The 19,183-nt window shown below is 39.0% G+C and overlaps 3 protein-coding genes across 3 annotated transcripts; 1 reads left to right on the forward strand and 2 right to left on the reverse strand.

Annotated features, from left to right (window-relative positions):
- Positions 1–1,379: 1,379 nt before the first annotated feature.
- On the reverse strand, positions 1,380–4,785 carry med19a (mediator complex subunit 19a). The gene is made up of 6 exons (XM_067457952.1): positions 4,432–4,785; positions 4,201–4,323; positions 3,895–4,028; positions 3,710–3,806; positions 3,531–3,625; positions 1,380–1,687 (listed from the first exon to the last, which is right to left on the reverse strand). The coding sequence occupies exons 1-6, from the start codon at positions 4,649–4,651 to the stop codon at positions 1,622–1,624; spliced, it is 735 nt and encodes a 244-aa protein (XP_067314053.1). The 5' UTR covers positions 4,652–4,785; the 3' UTR covers positions 1,380–1,621.
- A 471-nt stretch (positions 4,786–5,256) lies between these two features.
- si:dkey-6i22.5 (polyamine-modulated factor 1) lies at positions 5,257–10,817 on the reverse strand. Its single transcript, XM_067457953.1, has 5 exons — positions 10,528–10,817; positions 10,301–10,406; positions 9,252–9,352; positions 5,679–5,874; positions 5,257–5,584 (listed from the first exon to the last, which is right to left on the reverse strand). The coding sequence occupies exons 1-5, from the start codon at positions 10,707–10,709 to the stop codon at positions 5,516–5,518; spliced, it is 654 nt and encodes a 217-aa protein (XP_067314054.1). The 5' UTR covers positions 10,710–10,817; the 3' UTR covers positions 5,257–5,515.
- On the forward strand, positions 10,709–17,482 carry tmx2a (thioredoxin-related transmembrane protein 2a). Its single transcript, XM_067456370.1, has 8 exons — positions 10,709–11,114; positions 12,926–12,986; positions 13,077–13,190; positions 13,284–13,360; positions 13,747–13,853; positions 14,014–14,079; positions 17,032–17,161; positions 17,240–17,482. The coding sequence occupies exons 1-8, from the start codon at positions 10,926–10,928 to the stop codon at positions 17,480–17,482; spliced, it is 987 nt and encodes a 328-aa protein (XP_067312471.1). The 5' UTR covers positions 10,709–10,925.
- The last annotated feature ends 1,701 nt before the right edge of the window (positions 17,483–19,183 follow it).

Genomic DNA, 19,183 nt, shown 5'->3' on the forward strand with positions numbered 1-19,183 from the left:
AGAAAATATCCATATTTAACTCATTATAAAATAAAATATCAAGCTCCCGACGGACCACCTTCCATATTCAATTTACAGAAAAGACGTAACTGGTGCGACATCGGATGTAGTTTAACTGCAAAAGGCGTTACACTTTCTTCACAAGTTTCATTTTTGGGTATCTCCCTTTAAAGCAGCACTAGGTAACTTTTCAACCTTCATAATATATTTTTTAAGACTCTTGTGATGATAAATCGACTTTGAATGACACGTCTGCCATAGCCTGATGGGGTCTGTATCATTTTTAATCGTACTTTTAAACTTCGGGTTTCGGGTAGTAACCCGAGAACAAAAAGAACTACAAAATCCGACTGCTTTACGGCATATACGCCACTTCCACCACCACCCACACTTCCTTAAATTCGGATGTGCGAGCCCAACTTTGTTCGTCAGATAATATAGTCATGTCCGAAGCAGCAGAGACAAATAAGAAAGAAAAGGTTTTGTTGGAGGAAAGTAATAAGAGGAAACGAAAAAGTGATGGGATTAAAGGCAGGGCGAGGATCAACATGTGATCAGCGTTTGCTCGTCGGCGTGAGCTGAAGGAGGCGTGCCCGACCGATGCTGTCCTGCTTGTTACGGTGAGCTACCACTCAAACATTGAACTGAAGTATCATATAGATTCTGTAAAACGGTAACCAATAGACTACTATAATGACTCTGGCTTGTAAACGTGAGCATCGTGATTATTTGGCGTTTGAAAAAAATAAAACCCATGAAATTATATTCATATGACATGCTGAAACATATGCCACTGACTGTACCTGGGATGAAGACATTTCACACGCGCCGCCAGAAGAACACCTGCATGTGAACTCCTCTTGCAGTGTTCAGGGGAACTGTTAGTGCTGCACCAACCCGCAGCGCCACTTTTATGAAGTTATTTGGCCCGCACCGCACCACTGTATATATTTTTACAACCCGCCACGCACCCGCGACCATTAAATAGACATACGGGGTCCGCGCGGGTTATGAGACGACCCACGCATCACTAGTTCAGGGCTATCAGGGTTGTCATGTCAACAAATGCACGCGCGATGGCATCCCCTGTTGTAGGATGACAGCTTACGACAGTAGTTGAGGACATTATTTTTTCCAAACTGTAGGGGGACCCCGAGAGCAAAAGTTGCCAAGTGCTGCTTTAATGAGATTGATTTTAGAGCTGGAACAATTTATTCTAATCTGAATATAGAATTTTGTGACAAATGTATTACTTTTTATTCCCTGATATCTCCATGTTTTCCATGACTTTGTGGCTCTACCAAAATGTGATCAGAACACCATACTGTTCTATTGGCAATCATGCTTTGAAGAAAAAAAAAGTTCATTTGAAGAATGCGTAAAGAATAAAGTTTATTCATTCAGGTTTTCAATATATTCAGGGGAAAAAAATGGCAGAAATCATCATGAATGTCTTTGTAAACATTAATTAACACACTGGTCCATATCAGGGTCTCTAACACTGTTCAACATGCTTTCATACACACACACACACACACACACACACGCACGCACACGATCTCTCTCTCTCCTTCTTTCTCTGTCACTCACACACACACACACACACACACACAGAGTTGTTCTATCTCAGGCTGTTGCTGTTTGTTTGAGATCCAGTAAGACCAGGATGATCAGGACTGTGTCGATTCTGAGAGGAAAAGAGGGTACAGAAAAAAGAGATATTTCAAAAGCATGCACAGAACATACTGGGGTCTACAAATGAGACGGATCAAAGCAGTTCAGAAATAGACATGCCTAGCAAGAATCTATTTAAAATATTCTACAGCATATGGATGTGGTTGGGTGCTTTTTTATTTTGGATGTTATTGATATAGAAGATTATGTATTTATGCATGTATTTATCATATTATTTGTTGCAGTTAATATTTTGAATTTGCTTATATTTGTATGGTTTTAATTTTGCTATGTGCTTTTATATGAGGAGCTCTTTTCCAAACACATTTCACACTAGTGGATCATAACCGGGTTGTAAGTGCTGCTTCAAAATGCCAAAAGAAGAAACAGGAGCAAGAGACAAAAAATAGAGAGTAGGCAATTTATTGAAAACTACATTTAAATTGAAACAGGCTGTTCATCAGCTGATCAAAAGTTTAAGAACATAGCCCAAAAATAGACGCACAACAGTACAAAACGTGTCAAAAAAGGACTCAGTAGTGAGTAGCCTCACCGTTCTTGTTGATCACTTCAAAAACTCGTTTCGGCATGCTTGATGCGACTGTTTCCAGGAGGCTGGTGGGAACGTTGCTCCATGTGGTGAAGATGGCTTCACGAGGGGCATGCATGGTCTGGAACTTCCATTTTTGTAAACTTCCCTTGCCATCCATCCCCAAATGTTCTCAATGGGATTTAGATCATGGGAACACGCAGGATGGTCCAAAAGAGCAACGTTATTCTCCTGGAAGAAGTCCTTCGTCAGGCGGGCTTTGTGAATTGCAGCGTTGTCCTGTTGAAAGACCCAGTCATTACCGCACAGACGGGGGCCCTCGGTCAAGAGGGATGCCCGCTGCAACAGATCCACATAGCCAGTCGCCGTTTGACGCCCCTGCACATCATGAAGCTCCATTTTCCCATTGAAGGAAAAAGCACCCCAGATCATGATGGAGCCTCCTCCACTGTGCCGTGTAGAAAACATCTCAGGTGGGATCTCCTTGTCATGCCAGTAACGTTTGAAGCCATCAGGACCATCCAGGTAAAAAAAATTCTTCCACTTTTCAATGTCCCATGTTTGGTGCTCCCTTGCAAATTCTTAAACGGGCAAGTTTGTGTCGTGGGAGGAGACGTGGCCTTTAAAGACGTTTTTTGTTTTTGAAGCCCTTCTCTAGCAGATGACGTCTTATGGTTATTGGGCTGCAGACAGCATCAGTAAGGGCCTTAATTTGAGTTGAGGATCGACCTGTGTCTTCACGGACAACCCGTCGGATCCTGCGGCTCAGTGCAGGTGAAACCTTTTTGGGTCTACCACTTGACTTTTTTGTCCCGTAACTCTCAGGATTTTTTAAGAAATGTAAAATGACTGTCTTACTGCGTCCAACCTCAGCAGCGATGGCACGTTGCAAAAGGCCTTTCTTGTGCAGCTCAACAATCCTGCCACGTTCAAAGAGAGAAAGCCTTCTTGCCTTTGCCATCAGGAGATCTTGACAGTATGACTGCTTGAAGAACAATGACATGAAAGCCTTATTTTTGTGTAGATTTGACCTTTTTATGGCTTTGGTCTTAAACTTTTGATCAGCTGATGAACTGTTTGAGTTTAAATGCAGTTTTCAATAAATTGCCTACTCTCTATTTTTTGTCTCTTGCTCCTGTTTCTTCTTTTGGAATTTTGAAGCTGCACTTACAACCCGGTTATGATCCACAATAATTTATTATTATTTTTTTAATATTCTGTCCTCTAAGACACAATATTGTGTAAAAGTAGTTTTCAACTGCTGGACTGTTGTAAGCTTGTCCTGACATTCTGCACAGTCGCTCACCTTTTTCTTCTTTTTGTCTTTCTTTTTCTTCTTGCGATCAGGGTCATCATCCCTCTTTTTCTTCTTCTTCTTGGGATCAGAATCTGAGGGGGTTTCTGGACAAGAAAAAACAAGTTATTGCCAAGTTAATGCATTTACGTACATGCAGAGACTGAAAATGCCTCAGGTTAATATGTCACCTGGTGGTAGAGGATCTTGCGGTCGATGATGTCTGTGTTTGTGCTTGCTCTTCTTCTTTGGCGGCTGTATGTGCATCAGTCTGTATTGCTCTGGAAGCTACAGCACACACAAACACTATAAACATGAAACTTTAAGATGTTTAAAATGTTTAGGCAGGCAGCTCATTACAAGTGCACTAATTTACCGGGCCAGTGTGTAGTCTAAATCCAGTGAGTAGAGCTCCTGTCAGTGGGCTGAAAGAGTTTCCACAGACCGGAGGTTTTTCTATGAGAGAGCGCAGAGAACTGCCATCTTGAACCCCTGGACAGTCTATCATACCTGCAAGAGGGAGACTGCATATTAATGGCAAAACAACACCACGGTACTATGGTATGTTAAGCCAGTTAATCACCGGGACTTTAAAAGAATTCATTGGATATCATGCATCTCTCTCTCTCTCTCTCTCTCTCTCTCTCTCTCTCTCTCTCTCTCTCTAATAGCTTAATGTTACCTGGTAACTCTGGTAAGAAGTTGCTCAGTTTTTCCTTCACTTTCTTTCCGCAGAATTTATTATACGCGTGTTCCAGATTATAGTGAGTGATGAGGTTCGTGTTTCCCGTCAGGTCGGTTCCAACTGAATCAGAACAAACACAAAAGCCGATCCAGATGCAGTATACCATGTTACATAACATTATTATCCTTCATTACAAATTGTCTTCTTAAACACTACAGACTTATTTACCAGGCAGTTCGCGTAGTAAATAGAAAGGTTCGTTCATGGCTCCGGGTTTTCGCAGAGTAGGCCCCTCGTCCCCGTGCTGTGCTGGATTTTGAGCCGCCACGGGCGCTTGATTGGGCGGCATAGGCGGCGGAGGTTTTCCGGTGGCGAACCCCAAAGCTGCTGGCCCCGTGGGTGGCTGTGCATCATTTTGTCCGAACAAAGATGAAAATATTTCCGTCATAACTTCTGAAATTAAATCATTTGTATATAAAAAGTACAAATAAAGATGCCGGAACTAGTGCCGGTCACAGGCGTTTGGTACGGTGTTCAAGCATCCATCTGGTACATCACATTATCAACAATAGGGATACCGTAATGACACGATCATACGCACACACAACTTTTTACCAATGCAGATTTTCAACCAGGGGCCCGGGGCCCATTATTGCTTCACACCGCAATGAGCACATTTCCAATTACGGTATTTAAAATAGATCTTTGTATTTAACTAATTTTGCTATTAAAATGCCAAACTTGTATCATATCATAATTATATTTTGTACCCTGAATTAAAAGCAGAAATTTGACAAATGTATAAGATCTCAATATGCTTTTTAACAAAAGCCCTAGTTTCTGATAAATACATTTGTAGCTTGTATTATTTTTCAATACTGTAGCATGTTTGTGAGCTCTATTATAATAACTAGTGATGAAAGAAAAGTTCACCTTGCACAAATTTATCATTGTAAATAGTTCTACCAATATTACAGCTCTTTATAAATACAATATTAATAAAACTGGTAATATAGCACTGTCATCAAAACGCTTCATCACATGCTTTCAGATGAAGAGGAGATCCTTTATTAACATATATTGATATTACAATAGCAACAATAACTGTAGTTACTATACCTTTAGCAGAAGTTCTAGTTGTCACAGAGATTTTTAATTTAAATGTTCAAAATGAAACACAACATTGTTAAAAAGCGCATGGAATGTTTAATGAATTGAGTACACATATATGACATACCAAACCATGCAGATGCACAATAAGATCATATTCAAGCTACTTTTAATCAAAAAAAAGATATTTAGACTATTGATTTTAGAGAGACTCAAAGTTTTCAGATGGGGAAAGTGTCAAAACAAATGGCTCCAGATTTTCAAGAGATGCCTGCAGGTGGGGAACAAGAGGTAAAGCTGAATTTGTGGTAACATAAAGCAATGAAAATCTGTGACTGTCTCAATGAAATCAGTTTTTTTCGTACCCTCCATTCCTCCACTCCTGAGGCAATGCGTTGCTCTGTATGTGTGATGTTCTCTCGGCTGGCCTGCACCTTCTGAGCAAGGGAAGCGTTCTCCTTCTGGAGTTTCTTCAGCTGGATCCGCATGTACTCCTCCTGCTTCTTATAATATGACACTAAATCACTGCACACATCCTGCTCCGGAACACCGCTGGGACGCCTGCAATATAAAGGTGCAAAACAAAGGAAAAATGTTTAATTTAGTGGGAAAATAGGAGACAGTGGTATTTAATTGCAAACACTCCTTTTGTGTTTCCCCCAACCACAGCTCTTTGTGGGTGCTTGTGAAGGCATGTCCCCACAGGTACTTTCAATAAAAGGTCCACCACATTAGGAATACTTTTAGCGGTGTTGCTATGTATCATGATGAAGGCTACGTCAACATTAATCCAGATAGATTTGAAACGATACAGACATCAAAGTTATCACACAATTCTTCTGGCAAGATCATTTTATTTTGCAAAATATCTCACCATTAACTAAACGTCCAGGTCACACTCGGACTCGGTCAACCATTATGTTTGGTCTAAAATGCAACTCTACTCGTGTTTTGCCACAGGACAGCAAATGCAAGTATATTTTCTATCATCCTTGCAGGACTGTGGTATGAAGTGTGCAAAGTAAAATAACCTTGTGAAAGTGAATAGCACATAACTGGCACAATTGTGGTGTAAACATGCATATCTATTAGAGCTGCAACTAACGATTATTTTTTCTGTCGACTAATCTAACGATTATTTTTTCGATTAGTCGACTAATCTAACGATTAATTTTTTTACCCTTTGAAATTTTTCAAAATTCTGTGGCACCCCCTCGCATAAGTTACGCTAGAGGTGTAACAGTACAGACTGCTCACAGTTCACTTTGTATCACGGTTTTAGGTTCACGTTTCAGTACAGTTCGGTATTTGCTATGTTCAGGGGAAAAAGGACTACTGTCAAATGAAAATAAAGAAAATAAGAACAGATAACTTAAATAGAAGCAGCAGCGCAAATAAATACTATTGAGCAAAGATGAGAACAAAATAAACAATGCTTTTCAGGATTTTCAGGTAGGTCTAACATTAGTTTTTAGGTAGAGAAATGGAATTAAGTAATCAAAAGTAAAATAACCACACATTTAACTGTTTAAAATTAAAAAATAATCCTTATTAAACTTACAAAAGCTATTCAGTCAGGAGCAGTGAGTGATGTCTTTATCTTTTGTTTGACATTAAACAGACAGCAGTGAAGGCTACTGCCCCTTTAAGACCCACGGATAGTCGTCGTATTTCCTGTATAAAGTTCACTTAAGGCATAGAGTAGGCTATGACATTTTGACATACTTTTTGTGAGTTTGTCCGTTTAAGCACAGGATTTGAAAGATAACTCAATATTTGCACGCTTTGGAACGAGTGCAGAGACAGATCTTCTCATTGGAGTCTCCTGGCTACACGGGGGTGATGACGGTGAAAATGACTGCTCATATTCGGACGTACAGCAGCACTCGCATGCGTTTTATAAAGTTTACAAAGAGAGACCGTTTTGCCCACGTTTTTTCTTTTATTATCGCTGTTGTTGTAGTGCATACCTGAGGAGTCAGCACGTGTATCCATCGACAGAAACATACATACAGCATTATTTTCAAGTTACAACCCATAATAAAGATGCGTCATCAGATGCGAGATGAACCGAAGTGTAAGTGCGTCCCCGCAACTTTTGCTCGGGATCCCGGTTGGGAAACACTGGTCTGTATTGATTGACACCGCGCTGGTTTGTTTAGAGTTATATGAGCGCCGTGACCGCGCGCTGCCGCGTGATGAAGGCTTGTCGCAACTCTGTTATTCAACTGCTCTGGTTTTAAAAGCTATGTCATACTAAATGCGCCAAAATGCAATAAAACTTGTTTTACGGTCGAATGCAACGCGTGTGTGTGTGAGTGAGTAAGAGACGCGCAAAAGGGCGGAGAGAGAACTTAAGGAAATGCAGCTAAACGAATATGCGTGCGTCTTTTAAATAGCGTAAAAATGAATGAATGACGAATGTGGCGGCCGTTATTGATTATGTGGCAGTCCGCCACAAATTAGTCTATGTGTGGGAAACACTGTTTGGCCTCTGTTTAAAGTATTCCCATACTTTTGATATTCGCAGTCTAGGTTTTTGTGATAGAACCAGGAGCAGAAGCCAACATTACGCGAGATGAACGTCTGACACGACGCGTCGACGCATTTCACGAACGTCGACGTATTTCCGTAGTCGACGTCATCGATGACGTCGACGCGTCGTTGCAGCACTAATATCTATTGGTACAATATGCGTCACATGCACATTGTGATGCAAAGACAGCGTTTTCCACTTTGGGGTTGACTTAAAACACTGTCTCAGTGTGGACAGAAGGCCAAAACGGAGAGAAAAAGATACATTTTCAAACAAAAATGTATTAATGTGGCTAACGCTCCCGTATATTAAACCTTATAGGCACTTTTTTGACACAACGCTCCACAAATGTTTGAGGATGTTTACACAGGACACATCAAAGGAAACATTAGAAACTGGTACATTTATCTTTCTGAAGGGGTGCATGATGCTGCTGCATGATATTGAATAATCCATCATAGTGCGTTCGCAATGCCCCATTCAATGACGTGCTCATGACCTGTTTAATTATTGAAGGTCTAAATGCAGTGACATTTTTGCTTTCGAAGCTAAATGTATTTTTCCCATGTAATGCATCTGTCATGGTCCTGCAGTGGCTAAACTGTGATGTGGAGTTAACTATTTTCAAGTCACTTCACCTTTAATTTAAAGGATAAAAAGACATGCAGTACTTGAATATCAAACATGAGGGCCTAATAAAAACATGTGATAATCAATTGGCTACCTCACAAACGGGCCTGATTGATTTGTACCAAAGATCAGTGAAGAAATCAAGTGAAGCGGGTCATTCAGTAGTTATTATTTGACATATCAGTAGTAGTAGAGATCTGAATGCCATTTCAGCAGCTGAGGCTATTATCATGGTAAGAGCCGAGTTACTGTACAAGTAGATGCGCAAGAGTTGCATATAAAAAAAGGGGAAAAAATTGTAATAAAAAAATCCCTAAGTCCTTACGTGAGCTTGCTAAATATAAAATATTGTGTACTTGCATTAAAAGCAGGACACAATGCTTTTAATGTCACACAATATTCTTTTACTTTAGGGATACAGATCCAGGCCCATCAACTTTTTGGTTACTATTTTTTCACAATATATTCTTTTGTGTTCAAAAGAGGAAAGAAACTCATACAGGTTTGGAACAATGTGAGGGTGACTAAATGATGACAGAAATGTTACTTTTGAGTATCCCTTTAAGAGTTATAATGAATTAACTCCAAATATTGTGTACGGTTTCCCTCATTTTTATTCATTATACACATCCGTATACTGTACTTAACTATATTTTTTTGTAATAATATTAATGTTACTGTTTTATTGTAAGAGTGTTGCCTGTTTTAGCCATTGTATGCATTGTAAAACAATAGTCAGTGGAGTCAGGAGAGCATAGGTCTGTGAACTCACCATGCGGCTTGTGACGTATCTTTAGCAAGCTCCTCTAGTTTGTCCAACTCTTCAAGCTTCACCTGCAGGTCACCCTCTTCAATCACAGTGGTGATTTCTTTCTAAACACACATCACCACCACAAAACATATAAAAAACATGATCAGAATGATCTGATCACTTCTAAAATTGCTCATTGCTAACATAGTGACATTCTGATCATATAAACTGCTGATTGTTACACTGCCAAATCCAACAAATTATCCACTTTTAGTTTGTCTATCTGTTGTGAGATATGTGAGAATAATGTGACTTAAAAGAGTAGTTCACTTCAAAATGAAAGTAGTTAACTTTCAGACTTACCCCATGATTTACTTACGATCAAGCCATCCTGGGTGTATATAACTTTATTGTTTCTGATGAACACAATTGGAGTTATATTAAATAAACATCCTGATGCTTCCAAGCTTTATAAATGGCAGTGATGGGGTCCATTGAGTTTGAAGCTCAAAAAAGTACATCCATCCATCATAAATGCACTCCACACGGCTCCGGGGGTTTAATAAAGACCACCAGAAGGGAATCGATGGGTTTGTGTAAGAAAAATTTCCATATTTGAAACTTTAAAAAGTAAAATATCTATGCCAGACTGCCTTCCATATTCAACTTACGAAAAAGTGCAACCCCTCTCGCAGTTCAAAATGTGCATGTTACGTTCTAGTTATACAGTGCACCAGTTACGCTTTTTACGCAAGTTTATTAACCCCTGGAGCCGTGTGGAGTACGTTTATGATGGATGGACGACACATCTTTTTTGAGCTCGACCTCCATTCACTGCCATTATAAAGCTTGGAAGAGCCAGAACATAGACTGAAGCACTCAGATTGTATTAGTCTGAAAGAAGAATGTCATACACCTAGGATGGATTGGTGAGTAAATCATGGGCTAATTGAATTTTTTGGGCTAAACTATCAATTTAAGTATACACACTGAATTGTACTGTGCTGTAGTTACTATAAAATAATAATTTTGTGGACACACACACACACGGTAAAGTGCATTAAAGTTACCTGTACTAAAGTCTGCAGTTGGCTGATGAACTGTTTGTGCATTGCTTCAGTCAGCTGAGGGTTTTGCTTTGACAGCGGCTGGAAATAATGGGAAAACCTGTCGAAACTGAAACAAGAGTGCAACTAAATTTAAAAAGTGAAGCTACTTAACTTAGTAACAGCAAAAAAAAAAAACGGTTTAAATGCGAACAAAGTGAAAAGTTGTATTATGTAACGTTACGCGTTACCTGGCGTTGTCCAACAGCCACTGCAGACTCTTCTCCATCACTTTACTGAAGAGTTTGAGTCTCGGTTTAGACTGAGAAGATTTAACCGAATCATTGCGACGAGTGGATTCTTGTGACGAAACATCACCATCTTTGTTATTTTGAGCTGACGCAGGTTGGCTGCTCTGCTCGGACTCCTCCATGTTACTGTTGATGTTTACAAAAGTCCCCGCCAAGAACAAGCGCGTCACACTACGGAAAGCAAGCAGTTCAAGTCGTTTTCTCGAAACGCGTTTGTTCTGAGTCTGACTGACGGTTCATATTACCGCACTCACCCCTCAGCTGTCTATGATCTATTTCTACCCTCCCCTTCTCTTTCCTTTACCACATGGGCGTTCGTTTTTACTACGTCTGCAGCCATGAGTTTAATTAGAGGGCTTGTTTCTACTTTATACCATCTTCCCCAGATTTATAAATGGTTTTATAGGCCCTATTATTTGCTGTCACTGCTGATGACACTGGCGTTTCCAATCGTGCGCAGCTGCCCGGGACTGTGTGAGAGTTTGCCATCTCAGAGAGAAGACGCCAACTCATGCGCCTTTGACTGGGTCAGTGCTGCAGTTCACAAAAACTCATGGATAGCCTTTGGGAAGCTGTCATGCTCTTTTTAATAATTAGTTTTTTTTACTATAGCCCTGCCTAACTTTATTTGCAGCTTAATAACACTTTACACTGGCACTAGCTGAAAAGTAACATGGTATGGTACTGACATACTTTTGGACCTTGCATGCTGTGCTGTCTGTCTGACCCTGGAAATAAAGCAAAACGCAATATATTTAAATGTATTATAGGCCTTTAATATAGAGTAGGCCTACACTTAGATATATTGTGTTTTGACAAACAAAAACGCATTCTTTTATTTTACAGATTTTTTTTTACAGTGTATAGTTTAACACTAGTTTAAGGTGATGTAGTTAGACACTATTACATTTAATATAATAATAACAGAAAAATATGCATAATTAAAAATAACTAACACTAAACCAAACCCTAACGGTAACTCTATAATAAGTACATGTTAGTTAATATTACTTATTACTTATTTATTTGAGTAAGTACAATGTAACTACTTCCCCTTAAAATAAATTGTAACCATACACCGATCAGGTATAACATTATGACTATAATATTCCTAATATTTTGTTGGTCCCCCATTTGCTGCCAAAACAACACTGACCTATCGAGGCATGGACTCCACTCCACTGTGCTGTGGTATCTGGAACCACGTTGTTAGCAGCAGATCCTTTAAGTCTTGTAAGTAGCGAGGTGGGTCCCTATGGATCAGACTTATTTGTACAGCACATCCCACAGATGCTCGATTGGATTGAGATATGGAGAATTTGGAGGGCCGAGTCAACATCTCAAACTCATTGTGCTCCTCAAACCATTCCTGAACCATTTTTTCTGTGTGGCACGACGCATTATCATGCTGAAAGAGGTTACAGCCACCAGGGAAGACAGTTTCCATGAAAGGGTGAACATGATCTGCAAAAATGCTTAGGTAGGTGGTGCGTGTCAAAGTAACATCCACATGGATGGCAGGACCCAAGCTTTCCCAGCAGAACATTGCCCAAAGCTTCACACTGCCTTCTGTCCATAGTGCATCCTGGTGCCATGTGTTCCCCAGGTAAGCGACACACACACACACACACACACACCCGGCCATCTATGTGATGTAAAAGAAAACATGATTCATCAGACAAGGCCATCTTCTTCCATTTCTCTGTGGTCCAGTTCTGATGTTCACGTGCCCACTGTTGCCGCTTTCGGCAGTGGACTGGGGTCAGCATGGGCATCCAGACTGGTCTGCGGTTATGCAGTCCCATACGCAACAAACTGTGTATTCTGACACCTTTCTTTCAGAACCAGGATTCATTTCTTGAACAATTTGAGCTACAGTAGCTCATCTGTTTGATAAGAAGACACAGGCCAGCCTTCGCCCCCCATGTGCATCAATGAGCCATGGCTGCCCATGACCCTGTCGCCGGTTCACCACTGTTCCTTGGACCTCTCTTGATAGATACTGACCACTGCAGACCGGGAACACCCCACAAGAGCTGCAGTTTTGGACCCAGTTGTCTAGCCATCACAATTTGGCCCTTGTCAAATTTTCTCAAATCCTTACGCTTGTCCATTATTCCTGCTTCTAACACATCAACTTTGAAGACAAAATGTTCACTTGCTGCCTAAAATCCCACACACTAACAGATGCCATGATGAAGAGATAATCAGTGTTATTCACTTCATCTGTTATAATGTTCTGCCTGATCCATATATATATATATATATTAAATATGTGTTTCTAAAATGTGATAATTTATTTGTTGATTTGTATAACATGTACAATTGCTCTGTATAGAGGGAGGTGGAGATTTTGATGTTTCTAAGTGCCATTGTCATGATGAAGAATCGCAGAGCTGGTAAATTCAGATTACACACATCACCAAACTAGATATTATATTATGTGTACATTGACAGTGCTTTATTTGATCTTTCTCTTTCTCTCTCAGTAACACTGGAGCAACATGTAGGGAATATTTTTCTCTTCAGTAAGGTGGCGAATGTGGTGCTGTTTTTTCGAGTGGACCTGAGACTAGGCCTCCTCTACCTCACGCTGTGTGTGGGTAAATACATGAAAATATGACACACTTGGAAGATTGTCATAAGTAAAAATGTTATTAATAACAATACATAATTCTGTGATGTTCAATAAACAGTGTTCTTGATCACCTGTAAACCACCAATCTACATGGGCCCTGAGTACATCACATACTTCAGTGACTCATCTATAGATGTGAGTGTGACTTCAGTATACTTTATCAATCTTCTTTTGCATGGTGATATGTATAAAACTTAAAATGATTATTATTTATTAAATATTTTGATAATTGTTTTATATTAAAACAAACATTAGGATTTTTTTCCTTTTCAGTGTAATCATGTTATTTCAGACAGACTGTCTGAATTTTTGTCCATTCCGCATATTTAAAAAATGCTTTAATTTAATATAATATATTATTGATATAATGTTACAGGTCATCTGACAATATAATGTAACTCTTTTACTCTGTGTTAACTCTGTAAAATAATACTATACTAAAAAATTCTGCATGATTTAATTTAATGTCATGTTATGTCATGAACTGAAATGAATGTGCACATTACTCTATACAATGCCAGGAGGAACTGCAGAGAGACAGTCGTGTGGCATGGATTGTTGAGTTTTATGCTAACTGGTCTCCAGATTGCCAGTCATTTGCCCCCATTTTTGCTGACCTGTCACTTAAGTAAGTCCCACTACACGCGCACACACACACACACACACACACACACACACACACACGCACGCACGCACGCACACACGTGCGCACGCACACACGTGCGCACGCACACACACGCACACACACCCCTCTTCATGAGGTTAATGACTTTGATTGTGTTCTCCAGGTATAGCTGCTTAGGCCTCAAATTTGGAAAAGTGGACATTGGGCAACATGGAGCAGTTGCCGAGAGGTAACGCCATCTTTATTTGACTTTAAAGTCAGCTTGAAACAGACGTTGCACAAAGACGTTGTCTTTTCTTCCATATTGTGACGTATATCGGCTTCTCGAACAAGAACAGATGTGGGGCAGGGCTTGATTTTGTCCATGGGGAATTGATTAGATTTTTAATGATTGCATGTTTCATGCTTGCACCAGTAAATACATCATCAGAAAAGAGAACAGGTGATGCTGCAAGAGAGCGGAAGTTAAAGATTAAAGATTTCAAGTTTTAACTTTTAAGACTGAACATTGGCCTGGGGAGTCTGCTCTGTATGTTTACTGCACAATTGGATAGTCCTTCAACCAATCAGACCAACAGTCCATCACTTCTCTAAAAGTCATTGTGTTAAACCAAGCGGCAACCTCCCGCGATCTCTCTTGAAGCCAGTACGGAAGTAATGTAAACTTCAATTGCTCAACTGGCCACTTGGGACAGGCTCCAGAAAGGAGTAGAATCTCATTGAGCCCCATGTTAAAAAACCCAACTTTACAGCAAAAACAAAACAAAACACATGTTTACAGCCTGGTACAAATTGTGGTTTTGGCCTATATAGCTAATTTGAACCATTTATGACAACTGTGAGGGGGGTGAATTTTTTTATAACTCATTTGTTTACATTATATAAAGTCTTAAAGTTCTGCATAATTATGGCCGTGGTTACTTTGAGTGACAGGTGGATAGCCATTTATCCGCCGTCTACAGTCATTGTGTCACCTAAGCTCCGCCCACATCCCGCCTTTTTGCCCAGGCATCTTTTGCCCTTTCTGTATCCGGAAGTGAGAAGCGGCCCTACTTTAAGCTTCAGAACGGCTTATCGGAATCCTATGGGTGACGTCACGGACACTACAGTTTTTTTAACAGTCTATGTGTTAAACCATCTGAATTTTTCCCAAACCCGGTTTGTGATTGGTCCCCGCAAATTTGTAACAGAAGCAGAATAAAAGTATGTACAGGTTTCCAGCCTGAGCTGCAGGGCAAAATCAAATCACCGACAGATCAGGCTGGGTTTACCCAGTCTAGATTACAAGTGCACATGAATTAAACAATAATGATAGGCACAGATAAATCATTAAATTGTTGTTTAAATCATTAAACAACAACATGCTAATTCATAAAATGTTCCAATGTTAAACCATGCTAACAAAAAGCTAATTCATGCCAGCCACATACTAAACATACTAGCAAATATTAAATAATACAAGCAGCTTTCTTAAAAATGTTAGCAACATGATAATTCATGTCATCCAAATGTTAAAACATGCTAGCAACATGCTAATTCATGCCAGACATATCCTAAAACATGCTAGCAAACATGCTAATTAATGTGGACCTGTGCCCAGACTTGACCAACGCATCCCTGGAGTGTCTGCTGAGCCCGTGTCAGTTAGTGTTGAATTGTGAATTTGCTTCATCGACACGTCATCCTCAATAAACCGTCTCCGGCGTGATGACTCCAGTCATTCGAATTCAATAATTATTAATCGACAGATTATTTAGCATCATGCCTCAAACTATTCTGATCTAATATGATTTCTGACCTGTAAGGTGGTCAGAATAATAATCATACACTGTTTATTAATAGGCCAGAGGAGAACTGGCACCCCGACTGAGACCCAAGGTTTATTTTTCTCCATCATGCCCCGATGGAGTTTTGGTTCCTTGCCACTGTCGCCTTTGGCTTGGCTTGCTCAGTTGGGGCCACTGAAATTTAGATCTAAGTTTTCATCTAAATATCAAAATAAAATGAATTACTAAATTAACTGTATCAACTGATCTGGCCAAACTGTCCCTATATGATAAATTGAGGTGGGCTAGTGACGTCGCCATTTTTTCCAGAGCGACTGTACAGCCGAATAATTTTGTTGTTTTCGGGCTGCTTTGAAACAATAGTCATTGCAAAAGCGCTATAAATCTGACTTAATGGCAGCCATGGTAATTCATGCAAGCAGAATGTTAAAACATGATAAATCATGTTAACAACATGTTAATTCATGTTAACAATGTGTTAAATAATGTTAAAAACATGTTAAATAATGTTAGTAACATGCTCATTCATGCTAAATAATGTGCTAAATCATGGCAATGTTAATCCATGCTAGCAAAATGCTAAAACAATCTAGCAAAGTTTTAAGAAAGTGTTAAAAAAGTACAAATGTAAAAAAAAACAAATTGTTAAAACATGTTTGTATCCTGTTAATTTATGCTAAATCATTCTAGCAAACATGAAACATGTTTTCAAATATGTCAATTCATGCTAAATCATGTTAGCACCGTGCTAATTCATGTTAGCAATGTGTTTAAACATGCTAGCAATATGCTAATTTATGTTAACAATGTGTTAATATATGCTAGCAAAATGTTAAAAAAAAACATGTTAGTAAACATGCAAATTTAATGCTAGCAATTTTGTGTTAAACATGCTAGAATCATGTTAATTCATGCTAACAAAATGCTAATGTAAAATGTAACATGGAAATCAATGCTTGCAGTTTGTTACATTCAAGAAAAAAATGTTAACAACATGCTAATTTATGTTAAAACATGTTAGCATCATGCCAATTCATGCTAACAATTTAAGCATCCTGATGATTCATGTTAAATCATGCTAGGGATATGTTTGTGTTCCCTTGCTGTCACAAACTTTAATTTTAACAATTCAATATAATATTTAAGCTTGTCAAATTATTTCAAACTTTCAGACAAGGCTTTTTCAAGCCAACTTCAACATTTGTTTACAAACTTTACTCATATGAATACTAAAATATTACATCGAGAATAAGATCTGTCCAATTCGATTCCAATGTGACTTTAACCTCAAAACATTTCTTAGCAACTGTCTTGTTAGGAGATGTGTCTTGCTCTACTAGTTATGATTAACTTTGTTGAGTGACAGCACTGACAGTCCTGTGCTCTCATTACAGGTATCAGGTAAACCCCTCCCCTCTCTGCAAACAGCTGCCCTCCCTGTTGCTATTGCAGGGTGGTCGAGAACTCATGCGGCGCCCTCTAGTGGACAAGAAGGGAAGGGCCATTGGGTGGAATTTCACTGAGGTAAAAAGTCCGACACTCTCAAGATATACAGAGCAATGTGTTATTCTTCTCTAAAACATTCATTTGTGTGTTTGACAGGAAAATATCATTCGAGAGTTCAATCTCAATGAGATATTCCAAAAATATAAGAAATTCAGCAAGGGAGAGAAGCCTGAGGAACCAAAGACACTCCTGCAGGAGACTTTAGTGGAAGAGGAGCCAGTCGTCCCACATGAAGAGGAGGAGGAGGAGGAGGAAGAAGAGGAGGAGGAGGAGGAGGAGGAGGAGGAGGAGGAAGAGGAGGAGGAAGAGGAAGAACCAGAGAGCAAAAAAGACAAATAAGATAGAACTGAACTGACACATGAATTCAGCATCATGAACCCAACTCATACTGTTCTCCCTCTAAACAGATTTTTCACATGTGGAAAACCTTTCCTGCTAATCCTGAATGTGACTTTCATTTTAGTTCACAAGAACTATTTTCGGGTGAAAAAATAAAAAATGTCAGTCAACACATAAACAGCTGTGTTTGCTTTCATATATCACATTGTGGCCTCTGGCTTTTATAATAAATGTGTTCAGTATGTCAACTAGGCAATCTTTTTTACATTCATTTTCCACACTGACAAGAAAAATCATTTTTAAACTGCATTGTTCTCTTTAGTTAGAGCGGTGCAGGGGGTCTGCCAATTATTGTTTGATCTAAAAATATTAGGGCTTTAAACAAAAACACAATATTAAGTTAATTTCCACTATATTAAAAAAATGTAAACGTTTTCTTCAGTCCCTGTTTATATAATGCTAGCATCATAAATACATGAATGCATAAAGATGACATTATACGCATTTTATAAGCCAGGTTTAAAATGCAACAAACGGGACGTCCCTGATCCATCCCTCAATCCACCAAGGAGTTCCTGGCCTTGAAATGGTTGAACACTCCTGACTCAGGCTTTATTTTATGCTAGATTTGCTTTTGATGAAAGTTTTAAAACTGCTGAGTAAATCATGTCTGTTATTGCATTAGTTATTTATACTAATATTGCACATGCAGTGTTAAAGAAATATCCCCCCAAAATGAACATGCTGTCATCATTTATTCATACTTGTGTCGTGTGATAAATAATGACAATATTTTGGGTTAACTGTCACTTTAAATTGAGCAGCAAATTCAATCAACAACACTTACTCATAAAATGAGGGAATTCCAGCAACCTTCAACAGAAATTCATATGAAGTTAATCACTGAAATCTTCTTAATGTGGATAACAATCAAAGCTCCAGTGCTTATAAAAGGTATCTTTATTTACCTTGTTAACATGTTATTGGTATGTGATGAAATGACATGGTCCCTGACCAGTCACTAGAACATTTTCATTTGGAGACATTTTTTTTTTTTACAGTGTACATATTCACTGATCAGGCTTTCCTAATATTGTGTTGGTTTGGCACCTTTTTATCAGAACCTTAAAGCAATTTAAGCTGCAGTAGCTCATCTGTTTGATCGGAACACACGGGCCAGCCTTCACTCCCACGTGCATCAATGTGCCTTGGCCACTCATGGCCATTTTTCCGCCCATGTTTCTTGAGCATCATGTTAGAATGATTTCTGAAGGATCATGTGACACTGGAGTAAAGATGCTGATAATACAGCTTTGATCACAGGAATAAATTACACTTTGTTAGAATAGAAAACAGTTATTTTAAATGGTAATAATATTTCACAATATTGCTGTTTATTTTTGAAGTAATAAATGCAGCATTAGATACTTTTCCATTAAAAAATCTTCTCCAAAATCAATTAAATTTTTTTGATCAGAAGTACTAGGCTACATAAAATATGTAAAACATAGCCCAAGCCACACTCTATGTCTAAATGTAAGATAAAAGCCCAGCTTCTAAAATGACAGTAATCCTCCTTGTCTGAGCCCATCTGTATTAGTCTCTGTTTATGTACTGTGTATGTGCCAATATGTGTCATTTTCTCTTTCTATTGACATGTGAATCTTTGTGAGTCTTTTTATTTGCTCTAGTCGGCAGCTC

This window comes from Pseudorasbora parva, chromosome 11 (genome assembly GCF_024679245.1).
Source record: "Pseudorasbora parva isolate DD20220531a chromosome 11, ASM2467924v1, whole genome shotgun sequence".
NCBI classification, from domain to species: Eukaryota; Metazoa; Chordata; class Actinopteri; order Cypriniformes; family Gobionidae; genus Pseudorasbora; species Pseudorasbora parva.

Bases quoted from the DNA above. Each gene is read 5' to 3' on its own strand.
- si:dkey-6i22.5 (XM_067457953.1), bottom strand. From the start codon at position 10,709: ATGGAGGAGTCCGAGCAGAGCAGCCAACCTGCGTCAGCTCAAAATAAC. The intron at 10,407-10,527 runs GTAACGCGTAAC...CTCTTGTTTCAG, and splicing joins TGGCTGTTGGACAACGCCAG to TTTCGACAGGTTTTCCCATT. The intron at 9,353-10,300 runs GTAACTTTAATG...ATGTGTGTTTAG, and splicing joins AACTGCAGACTTTAGTACAG to AAAGAAATCACCACTGTGAT.
- tmx2a (XM_067456370.1), top strand. From the start codon at position 10,926: ATGAGTTTAATTAGAGGGCTTGTTTCTACTTTATACCATCTTCCCCAG. The intron at 11,115-12,925 runs GTCAGTGCTGCA...TGCTCTGTATAG, and splicing joins ACTCATGCGCCTTTGACTGG to AGGGAGGTGGAGATTTTGAT. The intron at 13,361-13,746 runs GTGAGTGTGACT...ATACAATGCCAG, and splicing joins TCAGTGACTCATCTATAGAT to GAGGAACTGCAGAGAGACAG.
- med19a (XM_067457952.1), bottom strand. From the start codon at position 4,651: ATGACGGAAATATTTTCATCTTTGTTCGGACAAAATGATGCACAGCCA. The intron at 4,029-4,200 runs GTAACATTAAGC...TCCCTCTTGCAG, and splicing joins CTTCTTACCAGAGTTACCAG to GTATGATAGACTGTCCAGGG. The intron at 1,688-3,530 runs GTGAGCGACTGT...TTTTCCTCTCAG, and splicing joins AAGACAAAAAGAAGAAAAAG to AATCGACACAGTCCTGATCA.